This window comes from Aspergillus bombycis (genome assembly GCF_001792695.1).
Source record: "Aspergillus bombycis strain NRRL26010 chromosome Unknown contig00055, whole genome shotgun sequence".
In the NCBI taxonomy this organism is placed as follows: Eukaryota; Fungi; Ascomycota; class Eurotiomycetes; order Eurotiales; family Aspergillaceae; genus Aspergillus; species Aspergillus bombycis.
Window position 1 is genome coordinate 176,491 of NW_019170057.1, and position 15,837 is coordinate 192,327.

The following is a 15,837-nucleotide window of genomic DNA, read 5'->3' on the forward strand; positions in this document are numbered from 1 at the left end:
AAACCATAGTTATCGATTTAGACTTCACTTAGTCATGCATGAAGCAATAAAAGTCGGGACCATTAATGCAGTCAAACAGAAATACTACCCAGCAATGTCAATCGATGACAGGAATCCTGAACCACCGTAGATAGAGCCATCATCAAAAGACTGTTTCACCGCGAGATACTCGTAGAGGTAGGTATGTGATTGGCGGAGGTCGTGGATTGCAACACGCTTAGTGGTTACCGAGTGCAGCTGACAGAGTAGCCAAACAAGATCAAATTAAGAAATTGGAGGCCTAGCCTTTGACTGGAATATTGGATTGTGTACCAGTTGCGCTTGTCAAACAAGTCAACCACCTAGGTGGTCGCATGAACTGTTACTCCGTCAGGGTGCTCGGTTCTTCTTAAAGTCCATGGTTAATGTGACGGTTAGCCGCGCCGCCAAACCCACAGCCGCGCGAGAGAGACGCACGGCGACACTAGTCCCAGCTCGGTTAGATTAGCGACCGCGCCCTAAAGCCCACACAGCCCTTCCGCCGACGAATTCTCACCACCAACCCGACAAGCCCATCTTCGATTTGAGGTACGAGCACTTGATAAACTCCCACACCGGGTCGCAGGGGTCTTTCTTCTTGTATACTAACCTCCAGGTCTCTATCTAGAAAGTCGCCATGGGTCGCGTGATCCGCAACCAGAGGAAGGGTCGTGGATCCATTTTCAGTGAGTGCGACCGCAGAGTTCTGAGCGAATTCCCCAAGATCAAAATTGCTGATAACAACTTCGCCTCCAGCGGCCAACACCCGTCTCAACAAGACCCCTGCTCAGTTCCGTGTCCTTGACTTCGCTGAGCGCCATGGATACACCCGGGGTGTTGTGAAGGAGATCATCCACGACCCCGGCCGTGGTGCTCCTCTCGCTAAGGTCCAGTTCCGTCACCCTTACAAGTTCAAGCACGTTACCGAGACCTTCATCGCCAACGAGGGCATGTACACTGGCCAGTTCATCTACGCCGGAAAGAACGCCGCCCTGACCGTTGGCAACGTCCTCCCTCTTTCCTCCGTCCCTGAGGGTACCGTCGTCACCAACGTCGAGGAGAAGTCTGGTGACCGTGGTGCTCTTGGTCGTACCTCCGGTAACTACGTTACCGTCATTGGCCACAACCCTGAGGATGGCAAGACCAGAATCAAGCTTCCCAGCGGTGCCAAGAAGGTTGTGAAGAGCACCTCTCGTGGTATGGTCGGTATCGTTGCTGGTGGTGGTCGTACCGACAAGCCTTTGCTCAGTATGTCTTTGATCCTGTTAATTACCTCGATTTTGCCAAAAAAAATTGGGGTAAATAGGAATGGAATGCTAATATCACATTACAGAGGCTTCTCGTGCCAAGCACAAGTTCGCTGTCAAGCGCAACTCCTGGCCCAAGACTCGTGGTGTTGCCATGAACCCCGTTGATCACGTAAGGAATCCTTGTCTTCTGCTTGTAAAACATTATTCTCTGACCTATTTGTTTTATAGCCTCACGGTGGTGGTAACCACCAGCACATTGGTAAGGCTTCTACCATCTCCCGCTACGCCGCCCACGGTCAAAAAGCCGGTCTTATCGCTGCCCGGAGAACTGGTCTGCTCCGTGGTACCCAGAAGACCAAGGACTAAGGGTTTTCTGGTGTGGAGTTTTTTTGTTTGTGACGGGTTCAAAATGCTCTTTTGCTATGAGGCACATGTACTTAGGCGACTGCGGATAACCTACCACGCGTCCTTAGCGAAATAAGGTTGTGGCCAACAATTTCATTGATGATTAAAACAAAAAGAGGGGGCAGAAGTCGAGTCTCTATGTGCATCTCATGCCTTTTTCCAAAAACAGATTATGAATACTCGTTAATACCAAAAAATGAAGAATATTTCCTTGTTTGTTCATGGCGGACTGATTGCTTACTCTGTATACTTTGTCCAATCCTTGTAGGTTTCATATACCCGCCAGCCTAGTGCTCCACTTTGTTGGATCTGTCATCAGTTTATCTGAGAGCACTAGGTACGATCCACTTGTTGCGCTTCTACTATGTAGTTCATGTTGTTCCATGATTGCTGTGTTCGAGATTCAATTAGGTGCATCCATGGTATGGCCTTGGCACTGCTATTACGGAGTAGTTATTCATGGGGTAATGATACAGCAAGTCGTGGGGTCTCTGCATTCCGGATTGTATATAACTTCGCATTGGTCTTTAGCACTTGCGTGTCGAATGAGTACCTCGGTATATCCAATGGCTAAAAGCGTGCTTATATATATACACTACATATATTATTATGGCTCGACCAATTCTTGTTATCTCGTTGGAATGTACAGAGTATTCCCTTGACATAAAGAAGCCGACATCTGTAGCAATGTTACCCCTCCCGCCGTAGCTGAAGAAAATCAATATAAAATACCTTGTAACCCAGAAACCAATCGATAAAGTACCTTGAGGCGTCGGCTATACTCAGTATGGCGGATGGTTTGTACGCCCGAAGCTTTCTTGAGGCAAAAAAGGATTGATATTAAATTGACCAATCAGCGGCGCCATATGGATGTCACTTCATAAACCAAGCGTACTCCGTACCTCCCCAGAGACAGACTTTTTTTCGAACAAATGTCCTCCATGAATTGTCTCATCCTCCCATAAACCTAGACAGGGCCATATAACACATTATACGTGATGAATCAGGAGAGTCTACCCCTAAAGCTACCTCGTCTACCCGCTTGTGCCTCGCCGACCCTGTCCGCCACTGCCCGCTGGCAGGCAGTGGTCCGCCGAGATTCCACGGCCGAATCATTTGTGTACGCTGTGTTAACGACCAAAATATATTGCCGGCCATCATGTCCAGCTCGCCTCGCCCGGCGAGCAAATGTCCGATTCTACGACACGCCCTCGCAGGCCGAAAACGCAGGTTTCAGACCCTGTAAGCGCTGCAAACCACAATCCCTGCTGGCGGGTAATCCTCAGGTTCAAGTGATACAAAGGGCATGTAAGACCATCCAGTCAGAGATAGCGACCGGCTCCAAACCGACACTGCGGGAGCTTGCTAGTCAGGCATGCCTCACACCAAGTCACTTCCATCGGGTGTTCAAAAAGCTCGTGGGCGTCACGCCCGGGCAGTATGCTGTTGCAATTCTCAAGGGCCCCTCTTTGGGTCCCCTGGATGACTGCAGCCGAAATACAAATATTACGGAGTTGAAATCATGCGGTGTTGGCCCTGATGACCATGAGCCTTTCTTATCCAGCGGCTTGGAGAGTGATGATGTGTTTGATCCTGGAGATACTATAAACTGGAATGATTTTGATACTTTGATAGCGGCGGAGGCTGAGTATGTGTCTGAATTTGATGTACAATATATGGACGACTTCATCTCATTACCCAAGGAAGATGCCGCTGGTGCCGGTGAACACCAAGGCCAAGATATTGGTGATGCCCTATTGCAACACGAACAAACGAGTCGCCTAGACGGCGGCATTCACCTCGCAGGTGTGGAAACTGTCATGTCATCCTGAATTAGTGGCTTGCTTCTTGACGGGCAGGGCTCTCATGAGATACTGGATAACTCCTGCATAGGGAGCCCGCTTGGCGCAACCAGGACGGCGGTTAGGCCATGTTCGTTCTGCCGAATACCTGTCCATTGATCCGTGGAAAAGGAGAAAGACTGAAGTAGGAGGAGAACAGATGTACTAAATAACCTGGATTTAGTATGGGCTAATCGCTCCACCCACTCTCCCAGGTGTCCTCAGGAGTCAGACGGTCAACCTGAAGTCGATGGGTAGAGCTGGGCCACCATGGTGTCAGTGCTTCTGGAGAACTGATATGCTTCGCCGATCATCAACCCCGACATGTACATTACAGGCGAATTGCAGGTTGTATTGAAAAGTATGGAGTTTGTGTACTGTGTATTGAGATGAAATCTACCCACTCAAATACGGAGTAGTTCGCCTTGTTTATTACTTTTGCACTATGATCTGCAAGTGTAACCCACCAGGGCTTCTAGACTTCTTCCCAGAAGAACATCAAATGGAGTTTCATGTATAGAGAGGTTCTGCAGAAACACCAGAGATTCTGCACTGTTCCGAAAATAGTTCAGTGGCAACATGGTTGAAGCCTGGCCCTCTCAGCAGATTCTACGCAGTACTGTGTACCCGACATCTCCACTCCTTGCCCCACAAAAACGCGTGTCACTTGTTGCAGTTGAATAAAACTGGCCTATGAGGCTTCATTGTGTGATACACTCTAGTCGCAGATACTATGTAATAATAGACTTCAAACCATCCATCCAACAGGCTAAGGTTTCAGGTACACCAAACTTTCCTCGCCAGATACATGAACATTGAAGCTAAACAATTGGCGCCAATCATACGGACAAACGTCCCCACCTTTAATAACAATAAGAGACTATGTAATTTATTAGTATACAAGAGTCACTTACCATGTTATTTTACCCTCAAGGGTCTAGACATACGAGTACGAGGGAACCCCGGTGGAGACTGAAAGGTATTGTACGGTAAAGGCAAAGCCAACCTAATGTGATCCATGTGGCGTTTCTGCTCCCTCGGATTCACCATGATTATTTGCATTGTTGTCCTCGATCAAGGGTAAAAAAAAAAACGATTTCTTTGTAATTTGTCGGTGGTGAACTGAAACAAATAGAGGATTCAAAATCGATCAAACTAAAAATAAATTACCGCCATTGAATCATGAGAGTCATAACTGGTAAAATAGTAGTATTAACATTCCATCGGTCTTTAATACCTGCGCATCACCCACTTGGTGTTTCGCAACCTTTCTGTCCACCTTCCACTTCCCCCCCTTCCCCCTCTGTCTCCCTTCCCCTTTCTTCTACTACAGGCCAAGTCTTTGTGCACCGATTGAACCCTGCTATATTCTCTTCACTATTCTACTCATAGATCACCTCAGGGAAGATCGTTTTCAACGTCTCGTGCCCATCTGCGCTCGGCCGGTCTTTTTTTTTTCTCTTTTCTCTTTTCTTTTCTTTCTGCCAATCTGCTGGCCAGATCAATCTAGCTTTATCTCCAATTCTTTTAAGCCTCTCTTCCAATCGTCTAATCCTATCACCTACTATATTCGGTCACCATGAACGTCAACAGGAAGTTTGATCGCTTCAAGCAATGGGCGGGGGAGAGGATGGGTGGTGAGGTCAAAACCAATCTCTCGGATGATTTCAAAGCCATGGAGACAGAAATGGGCGTGCGGAACGAGGGTGAGTCCGCCGATATATACCGACGGCGAAAGGATTCGTTAAATGGCTGACTTTTCGACAAGGTCTTGATCGCCTTCATAAGTCCATGATTGCCTACGTCAAAGCCGTCTCGAAGCGCAGCGAAGGCGATGACAAAGAGAAGACATTGCCAATCGGTCATTTGGGCACTAGCATGGTCAGCCATGGCGAGGACTATGACGCCAATTCCGAATACGGTCGTTGCCTAACAAGTACGTTATCGCTCGTGACCTTCCTCGATCTACCGGAAATCCACGTGTCTAACAATTTTATTTCTATTGCACAGAGTTCGGACGGACAGAGGAGCGCATTGCTCGCCTCCAGGAGTCGTATATCGCAGAGGCAAACTCAAGCTGGCTTGAGTCCCTGGACCGGTCCTTGGCGCAGATGAAACAGTACCAGGTAAATTCCTCACTCTTTTTTTTTTAGATATCACCACGACATGTCTAATATATTATATAGAATGCTCGTAGGAAACTCGACAGCCGGCGGTTGGCTTTTGACACTTCGCTGTCCAAAATGCAGAAGGCAAAGAAGGAGGACTTTCGCGCAGAGGAAGAACTTCGAACCCAGAAGGCTAAATATGAGGAGGCCAACGATGATGTATACCGGCGGATGCAGGACATCAAAGAAGGCGAAGTAGAGAGCATTGCAGATTTGGAAACATTTTTGGAAGCGCAATTGAACTACCACGAGAAGTGCAGAGAAGTGCTTCTCCAACTCAAGAATGAATGGCCTGGCCGGTGAGTAACTGTCCACGCAAGAAAACGTCTCTCAGTTGTGTTAATTATTCTATGACAGGCAATCACAGATACAAAGCTCGACTGGTCGGCGCCCTGGTCGTGCCCGTGCTAGCACAGCCCATTCGTATCAGGAGCGCTACGAACCCCTGCATGAGGAACTTAGTAACTCGGCAGATCTGCGCCCCATTATTCGGTCAAGCAGGTCTCCGTCCGATGTGGGGGACCCGAGAGAAGTCTATGTCCCGGAGCCTGTACCGCAGAGACCTTTCCTCAATAGGACTTCGACGTTTGAAAGTCCAGCACAATTACGACAGGAACAAGCGTATAGCCCAAGTCCTCGGCCATATAGAGTGCCTAGCGAGAATTTTATTACCGGCAGAAACAGCCTCCTGACTCGGATGGCCGCCGATCCGTCTGAGGACACCAGCCCGCGATCTGGCACTAGCCCCGATAGAATGTACCAGGGACGATCTGATTCCCCAGTATCATCATTCGGGGGTGTTACGAGAAGAAGCAGTTCGACTACATTGAACGGGGCTGCGGTACAGAAAAAAGCACCTCCACCCCCTCCACCTTCGCGTGCGAAGAAGCCGCCACCGCCGCCGCCTATGAAGAAACCTATACTCAGTGCTGGCGAGGCATAGGGCCGTCTCACATTAATCATCCCTATGACTTCTGGGGGGTTGCGGGGGATATATCGCAATGGAGTGTCACGGCATTTCATCATGTGAGGCTTTTGAGATCATGGGTGCCATCCGCTTGCCTGCGGTGAGTGGCAGTAGATGACCAGTTTACTATTCGTGATAGTCATTGGCATGTAGTAGTATACGGCGGCATTTGTATTTGTATTTGTGCAGAGATGCTCTCAAGAAGCCTTTGTTTATATTCAGGATAAACTATATTCTCTATTTGGTGCATAAATGTCTTCAGCGTATATACCGGATTGTCGGTGCCAACCATGTCGAAGCTTTAGTATATAAATGTGAGGAGGTAACAATATGATGTAAAGGGAGAGTTGAATCCATCTGGGATCTAGTGGGATCAGAAAGAGTGATATATACTAGTATATTTCTCTGTTGGTATCGTTATCAGTTCACCCCAAGGACCCGACATCACAGCTTAGCTTGCATTGAATTCCTCTGGATAACTAGTTAATCTACGAGTTAGCTGCTCACCCGTGAGCTCGTTTGATAGCCATTCGGTTCAGTTGGTAATGGAGTGTTGTAGATGTGGTTGGACTAGCATAGAAAAGAATTCAAATGGAAGTCTCACTTTATATATAATCTGCGTTACGCCCGCAGCTGAAGTACTCTGAAATTGAGCCAAGAAGCCCATTTAGCAAGTATACCAAGGGATGAACATGTAATATAAATACACGACTTTATTCCCGTATAGAATTGTTTTATTGCTGGTCTTGCTAATACCTAAGCCATCTCTGTTAGCTTGATATGTTTGTTGTTAGGTACGTGATGAACTAGTCCAAACTAAGGATAGCTGAAGCTCAAACCAGCAACTAACCGGCGCCTTCCTATTTGCCTCCTCAAAACCCGAATACGACCCGGCGGACGGATGAGTCAGCACGACATCACGTGCGGGCGGCACGAAATCTTCTTCCAACGTCTCGCCGCCTACCTCTCCTCGTTACAGGCAAAGGCTGAGCACAGCCAGTTTCCCCGACCAGCACGGAAAGTCGCGAAAGCCCCGTCCCCTCCATCTCCATTTCATCCATACAGGCCTTCCACGCGCCCTTTTCAGCGCGACCCCTCCATTTGGGGTCTCCATCACCCATTTAGCATCGCGTTGGGCAACTCCCCCTTCCCTTATTACTGATTCTTTCCGATCGGTCGCCTACCGCCCTGTATCTTCCCATCCCAAAACATCACGAAACTTGTCGCCAAGGTCCAGATACAGGCCGCTATCAGTCGCATCCATCGATACAAGGTTCCCGCTCCTCCTCCACGTCTCTAAATTGGCGCGCTTCATCGCCCTATAGCTGCGAATTATCGTTCACTATCACTACCCTCGCTTTCCACGTGTTACCTAGCTGCTTGGTCGCGGATCTTGTCGCATCTAGGTCAACCCCAACGTGTTTACTCCGCCTATGAACAGTAAAACTACGCGCTAAAACATGGCTTCCCTTCAGTCAGCACCAAACATGGCGACTGGGAACATGAGCCTGCCGCCAAATTTGACGCAGCAGCATATTCAAGAGGTTTTTCAGGTACGTTGTCTTGTCAATCCTTCGCGCTAGGCTCCTACCCCCTACTTCTCGTTTTGTTTTCTTCTTTCCCCCCCCTTATCAATTGTTTGGCAATGCCTACTTCAATTGATCCCTCTGACATTCGCATAGAAGTACAAGCAGATGCAAGAGCAAGGTGTCCGTCATGATGACCCCGAGTTCTTGAAAGCCCAGCACCTTCTTTCGGCCGTTCAGCGACAGCAGTTTTTCCAGAAGCAGAGACAAGTCGCACAACAGCAGCTTCAGGCACAACAGCGTCAGCAAATGAATGGTACCGGTCCAGACTCCGTGGCCGCCAATGGTGTGAATGGTAAGCCCGCCGCTCCTAAGTCTTTATCCGTGCACTGGCTCGAATCACAGTCTAACCTTGTCATTGGCAACGCAGGTCGAACGAACTCAGTGTCTTCTGGTACCAGCGCCGTTCAGGATGGCACTTCTACCCAAGCAGGTAGTCAGCAGCAAGCTCTAGGGCAGGCTGCCTCTCAGAAAGGAGCACCTGTTGCTAGTGGTAGTTTTTCAGCTGAGCAGCTGGCTACGCTTAGAAATCAGATCGTCGCTTTCAAGTGGCTGTCGAAGAATCTCTCAATCCCAGCCCGTGTCCAGGAACAGCTGTTCGCATCTAAGAAACAGCAAACTCCCGCGCCCTCAGACAATGTGACGGCAGCAGAGAACGTCCTGGAAAGTGTATCTCAAAACAAGACCGAACAGCTTGCTAGTACGACGGAGACTTCCCCCCAATCCAAAGATTTCTATGAAACATTTCAATCGCCTTATGATTCAGTTCCCAAAACCATTAGCTTTTCCGACCACGCTTCCCGCGCATATCGTACGCGCATCCCTGCCTTGATGCCACCTGGTATTGATTTGGAACAGGTGCGCGAGGAAAGAGAGCTGGTTCTGTATAATAAGATCAACGCCCGGAAAGCGGAATTGGCTGAGCTGCCTGCTAATATCGGCGTATGGGATACAAGCCGGAGCGATACCGCAACAGGTGATGATTCGTTGAAGTTGAAGGCCCTAATTGAATACAAGATGCTCAATCTCCTTCCTAAGCAACGGATGTTCCGAAAACAAATACAGAACGAGATGTTTCACTTCGATAATCTAGGAATGACCGCGAACCGCTCTAATCATCGCCGTATGAAGAAGCAGTCATTGCGCGAGGCTAGAATTACTGAGAAGTTAGAGAAACAACAGCGCGATGCTCGTGAGACCAGGGAGAAGAGGAAGCAATACGATCAACTCCAAGCCATCCTTAACCACGGTGCTGAGCTTCAGAATGCTGCAAATCAACAGCGCACCCGTATGCAGAAATTGGGTCGTATGATGCTTCAACACCACCAGCACATGGAGCGTGAGGAGCAGAAGCGTGTCGAGCGAACTGCCAAGCAACGTCTCCAGGCTCTTAAGGCTAACGATGAGGAGACCTACTTGAAACTTTTGGGACAGGCCAAAGATTCACGTATCTCTCACCTACTCAAACAGACCGACAATTTTCTTAAACAGCTTGCCGCTTCGGTTAGAGAACAGCAACGTAGCCTGGCCGAACGATATGGCGAGGATGATCAGTTCTACGACGAAGAAGAAGAAGAGGAAGAAGACGTTGGGTCCGGAACTGACGACGAAGCTGGCGGAAGACGCAAAATTGATTACTATGCTGTCGCCCATAGAATTAAAGAAGCTGTCCTTGAGCAGCCTACTATCCTTGTTGGCGGCACACTCAAGGAATATCAGATGAAGGGACTGCAATGGATGATCTCACTTTATAACAACAACCTCAATGGTATCCTGGCAGACGAGATGGGTCTTGGAAAGACCATTCAGACCATTAGTTTGATCACGTACATCATTGAAAAGAAGAAGAACAATGGCCCGTTCCTTGTCATTGTGCCTCTCAGTACTCTCACCAATTGGAACTTGGAATTCGAGAAATGGGCCCCGTCCGTTGCGAGAATTGTCTACAAGGGCCCCCCGAACGCGCGTAAGCAGCAGCAGCAGCAGATTCGCTGGGGTAACTTCCAGGTTTTATTGACTACCTACGAATACATTATCAAGGATCGACCGATTTTGAGTAAGGTCAAGTGGAACCACATGATCGTCGATGAGGGCCACCGCATGAAAAACACGCAGTCAAAGCTGAGCAGTACTCTCTCACAGTACTACACCAGCCGGTATCGTTTGATTCTGACCGGTACTCCCTTGCAAAACAATTTGCCAGAATTGTGGGCACTTCTGAATTTCGTTCTGCCGAACATCTTCAAATCTGTGAAATCGTTCGATGAGTGGTTTAATACTCCATTCGCCAACACTGGAGGCCAGGATCGAATGGAGTTGTCCGAAGAAGAACAGTTGCTGGTCATCCGCCGCCTGCACAAGGTCCTTCGTCCCTTCTTGCTCAGGCGTCTCAAGAAGGATGTTGAGAAAGATCTACCAGATAAACAAGAAAGGGTCATCAAGTGCCGTTTCTCTGCCTTGCAGGCCAAGTTGTACAAGCAGCTTGTTACGCATAACAAAATGGCTGTTAGCGATGGAAAGGGAGGCAAGACCGGCATGCGCGGTCTGAGCAACATGCTGATGCAGCTGAGGAAACTTTGCAACCACCCTTTCGTCTTTGAGCCTGTAGAAGATCAAATGAACCCTGGGCGAGGGACCAATGATCTACTTTGGCGTACGTCAGGTAAATTCGAACTACTGGACAGGATCCTGCCCAAGTTCCGGGCCACTGGTCACCGCGTCTTGATGTTCTTCCAGATGACTCAGATCATGAACATTATGGAGGATTTCTTGCGCCTTCGTGGAATGAAGTATCTCCGTCTTGACGGTTCCACTAAGTCTGACGACCGTTCCGATCTCCTGAAACTTTTCAACGCAGAGAATTCGGAGTACTTCTGCTTCCTGCTCTCCACACGTGCGGGTGGTCTCGGTCTTAACCTTCAATCTGCAGACACTGTCATAATCTTCGATTCCGACTGGAACCCCCACCAAGATCTGCAAGCTCAAGATCGTGCGCATCGTATTGGCCAAAAGAATGAAGTTCGTATCCTTCGTTTGATTAGTTCCAATTCTGTGGAAGAGAAGATTCTTGAACGTGCACAGTTCAAGCTCGACATGGATGGCAAGGTCATTCAGGCAGGAAAGTTCGACAACAAGTCTACCAATGAAGAACGAGAAGCTTTACTGCGGACGCTCCTCGAAACTGCCGAGGCTGCTGATCAGATTAATGAACAGGAGGAAATGGATGATGATGATTTGAATGATATCATGGCAAGGTCTGATGATGAACTGGTTGTATTCCAGCGTCTTGACAAGGAACGACCAATAAGAGACCCTTACGGACCTGGCCACCCGCTGCCACGCTTGATGGGAGAGGATGAACTTCCAGACATTTATGTCTCTGAAGAGAATCCTGTTACTGATGAAGTCGAGGTTGAGATGGCAGGTCGCGGCGCACGTGAGCGCAAGGTTACTCGGTACGACGATGGTCTCACTGAGGAGCAATGGCTTATGGCCGTGGATGCCGACGATGACACAATCGAAGATGCCATCGCTAGAAAGGAGGCCAGAGTCGAGCGTCGTCGTGTAAATAAGGAACGACGTCAACGGAAGGTTGGTGATTCTTCGCCTGAGCCGTCTCGTGAAAGCTCTGAAACACCACAGCCTAAGAAACGCGGTCGCAGAGGTCCTGCGCCGAAACGCAAGGCAGAAGAGCTTGTGGAAGAAACTCCTCAGCCGAAACGTAAGAGGGGTAGACAGGCTAAGCCTGTGGAGACCTTGAACCCAGAGGATCGCGCTATACTGCAGCGCATACTTAACAACACATATCAAGCGTTGATGGACATGGAGCAGGAGTTACCAGCAGACTCTTCCGATAGCGAAGATGGACCAGTGACCCGGTCTATAATTGAGCCATTCATGAAGCCGCCCCCGAAGTCGCAATACCCCGACTACTACATGATCATCCAGAGCCCGATTGCTATGGAAATGATCCGAAAGAAGATCAACCGTGACGAATACCAGAATTTGAAGGACTTCAGGAATGATATCCATCTCCTTTGTCAAAATGCTCGAACTTATAATGAAGATGGCAGCATCCTGTTCCAAGATGCCAATGATATCGAGGTAAGTCGCCGCTGTTGATCGGTGATATGAATGGACTAGTACTGACGTTGAGTAGGCAAAATGCCTGAGTGAACTGAAGAGAGAGACCGAGGGCTACCCGCAATTTGCCAACTATGATGACCAGGGAGCGCCTGCTGGTCTCGATCAGTCTCTTGCGGCAACCCCCAGCGTCGAAACTCCTAGCGCTGTCACAACCCCTGGTCAACCAAAGCTAAAGCTTACATTCAACAGTGGTAACCGGGACAGCACAGGAGCCGCCGACGGAACTCCACAGACCGGAATAACTGAGGAGTGACCTTTGCATAAACCTTCGTCCTGGCTTGCTTGACTCTGTTCATTACGTACGGGGGAAACTTTTTCCCCACAACGCACTTTGCTATTTTGATCTTTTCTTGACATGTACCCATCCGGCTTTGGACGGCGTTATGTGACCTGGTGATGGATGATGGTTGATGGCGCATGCTCTGCTCTGTTGAAGACGAGCGTTTGTTTTCATTTATGGGTTTCTTTTCGTTTATCCTTACATTTAACCTCCGCCTTCTTCTCTTGTGTATCCGGTGATCGATAAACTGATCCGATACAAATTTTGTCATCTCACTTTTTGTTGTCTATTACCTTTGCCTGTCGTGCCGGGATGTTATCACCTTCCCATCACTATAGAGACTTGACTTACCCTTTCAAAATTTGTCTCAGATGATGAGATCGGCTGTAATTGGATTCTTCTTTTTCTTCTTTTTTCCTTACCTTTCATGTTTTTTATCCTACCAGAGACCATGGTAGTCGTACATCTACATGTAGTTGTACTAATGGGCAATTGAATGTACCGTACTGGAATGAAAAGAGCGCGCGAAATGTAAAAACGATCTTACCGGGTTGCAAGCCATAATTAATACTCTGTCGTATGTATGTACCAGCCCGGGAGTGGCCAACCCTAAATTATATAGTGGCACAGCCATGCATTAGCCCCATCTATAAACAGCTACATTGGAATCCATCCGCCCCCCTTTCAACCTATGACTTCAGTTCCCGAGCCCTCCGTCTGAGTTGCTGTCCCCTCAACACTATGACAATGCAGAATAGAAAAACGAAAGCATCCAGGTCAAGAACAGGGTGCCAAACTTGCAAGTTAGTTTCTCCTCCCAACCGAAGAGGGCATATGTCCGTTGCACCCACGTTCATGCACCACTGACCGTACCCTAGGATACGGCATGTCAAGTGCGGCGAGGAGAAGCCGGAATGCCTCCATTGTAAGAACTCTGGCCGAAAGTGTGATGGCTACAACACTTCTCCTCAGTACCAATTATCCACGAAAGTGGTACATCGTCAATCGCGACCCGCCTGGTCAATGGTGAGTCCTGACCATCGCCTGATCCTCCGTCCGGGAACCAGGGAAGAGCGGCAGTATGTAGAATTGTTCTGCTCGCAGACGTCGCAGGCTCTTTCTGGCTTCTTCAGCCCTCAGCTTTGGAATTTTCAACTACCCCAGCTCAGCCAGTCTGAACCGACTATTAGACATGCTATCGCTGCACTTAGTGCTGCCCATGAGCGGACCATCTTGAATCCCTCAGCGGAAAGCGCGGCAGTTACGGAGCAATTTGTACTCCAGCAGTACAATAAAGCCATTCATTATCTGATGAAGCACCTCACCACACCGAAATCCCAATCGGTTGATTTATTGCTGGTCACATGTGGTATATTTGTATGCCTAGAAATTGTGCGAGGGAACAATAAACAGGCGTTGAACCACCTAGCAGCAGGGGTGACCATCCTCCATAAACGGGGGCATTTTGCCAATACAACTCTCCAGTCCATGGATATTGACCAAGAACTATCCCACTTATTCTTTCGGTTAAATATGCAGCTATCTCTCTTTGGGCGACCATTAGTCCCCCTGACCATTGGTCATAAAAGCGCACTTCCTCCTCCCACAGAGGGGAACATCTCATTCACCAGCATTGAAGAAGCCAGACTCTGCCTGGACGGACTGATGAATAAGGCCCTGAGATTCGTGCGTCTAAGTCTTCAGAACCCGACACCAAGTGAAATTACAAGAATACAGCAGAGACAGAAACAGCAAGATATAAAGGAGGAGTTCGATGCTTGGACGATGGCATTAAACAAGCTGATGGCGCGGCGGGGGAACTCCAAAACGTTGGATAAGCGTGCCCCCCTTACACTCCGACTCCATCATCAAGTCTCGCTGATATGGCTGCGAGCTTGTTTCGCAACAGATCAGATGGCCTTCGACAACTTCCGCTCAGATTTTGAAGCAATCATCCGTCTTGCGGAGGAAGTAGTTCGCCTGGGCCCTGATCAGGAAAAGCCCTCTCCCGCGTTTGGTTTTTCCCTCGAATCTGGGATTACCGCCCCATTGTGGTTCACTGCGGTGAAGTGTCGTGACCCCATCATTCGACGGAAAGCCATACAGATTTTATCAGATTATCGTAGAAGGGAGGGGATGTGGGACATGGGGATCTTTTGCAAAGTAGCAGAGTTGGTCCTGGAATCAGAAGAGGCCGAGCTATCCTCTTTGCCCATTGAGAAAAGAATACCTGAAGACCGGCAACGCATATATGATCCAATACTGCCTGAGGAGATTGTGGAGAGTCCGTGTCAGGTTATACTGCTGTCGAAACCCGATGGGGTGGACGGGGGTTGGCACACGCGGACCACATACATCAGTTGGGCGTCATAAAAAGGACCAGTCCCCGCTTGACAACAGGCGAACAAACCAGACGCAGGCACGATGCGCTTAGTGTTAACTATCGAGTACCGCCCGCTCATTACACCAAGCACTAAGTAAGCACCACCGAGTCGTAGGGTTGTGGCATGAGAAGCGGTAAGACCATCTGGCGCTGGCAATCAGACCGCTCTTTCTAGAAAGATAAACGGATCCCTAAGCCAGTTGCAAACCCTGTTTTGTTTCCAGACGCTTTACGCCTTCACATTTGACTATATGGAGGTTATCTGGCCAGCTCCTAACAAACGAAGATGCACCTATCCACACGGGCCCAGTGGTAGTTAGTTACCCTAGCCTATATTTCGTCGAACCGGGACGGCCAAGGCGGCACGAAACACGAATACTACCTGCAATGCTGGCATACTTCGCTATCGAGAGTTGCCGATGCCAATTCGATCACAGACTCTCAATTGGCTGGCGACTATGTATGGTTCGCTCCTCATATCCCTCCTACCCTGCAGGTGACTGCCCGACCAGTCCTTAACAATCCACAATTCAATGCAGCCAAAGATAGATCTCATATACGCTTCATTAAGGATATTCTCTTTGTCATTGGATCCTGAAATCCAGTGCTTAAAGATTATCTGGTCTCAATGGCCCTCCAGATATCCCCAGTTCAAAACCCGACTTCATTATTTCAGTTCTACTACACTTCACCATTGAATACAAAAGGCTATGGCCAGTACAAGAATAGCCGATGGATATACCATGTTCGGTACCAACGGGCTGACCAACTGTATTCCTTTTCCTGATTGAAA

At 48.7% G+C, this 15,837-nt stretch overlaps 4 protein-coding genes across 4 annotated transcripts; all 4 read left to right on the forward strand.

The window, feature by feature from the left end:
* Window positions 1-655: 655 nt before the first annotated feature.
* ABOM_006974 (60S ribosomal protein uL2) lies at window positions 656-1,634 on the forward strand (the record flags this gene model as incomplete). The annotated part of the gene is made up of 4 exons (XM_022534103.1): window positions 656-704; window positions 775-1,266; window positions 1,352-1,437; window positions 1,497-1,634. 4 exons carry the CDS (start codon window positions 656-658, stop codon window positions 1,632-1,634), a joined length of 765 nt encoding a protein of 254 aa, XP_022388174.1.
* A 1,037-nt stretch (window positions 1,635-2,671) lies between these two features.
* Window positions 2,672-3,505, forward strand: mpt (putative DNA repair and transcription factor Ada; the record flags this gene model as incomplete). The annotated part of the gene is made up of 1 exon (XM_022534104.1): window positions 2,672-3,505. The coding sequence occupies one exon, from the start codon at window positions 2,672-2,674 to the stop codon at window positions 3,503-3,505; it is 834 nt and encodes a 277-aa protein (XP_022388173.1).
* Window positions 3,506-5,093: 1,588 nt separating this feature from the next.
* Window positions 5,094-6,625, forward strand: ABOM_006976 (BAR domain protein; the record flags this gene model as incomplete). The annotated part of the gene is made up of 5 exons (XM_022534105.1): window positions 5,094-5,220; window positions 5,283-5,450; window positions 5,525-5,640; window positions 5,701-5,981; window positions 6,040-6,625. 5 exons carry the CDS (start codon window positions 5,094-5,096, stop codon window positions 6,623-6,625), a joined length of 1,278 nt encoding a protein of 425 aa, XP_022388176.1.
* Window positions 6,626-8,109: 1,484 nt separating this feature from the next.
* ABOM_006977 (putative RSC complex subunit (Sth1)) lies at window positions 8,110-12,634 on the forward strand (the record flags this gene model as incomplete). Its single annotated transcript, XM_022534106.1, has 3 exons — window positions 8,110-8,202; window positions 8,332-12,339; window positions 12,395-12,634. 3 exons carry the CDS (start codon window positions 8,110-8,112, stop codon window positions 12,632-12,634), a joined length of 4,341 nt encoding a protein of 1,446 aa, XP_022388175.1.
* Between the last annotated feature and the right edge of the window lie 3,203 nt (window positions 12,635-15,837).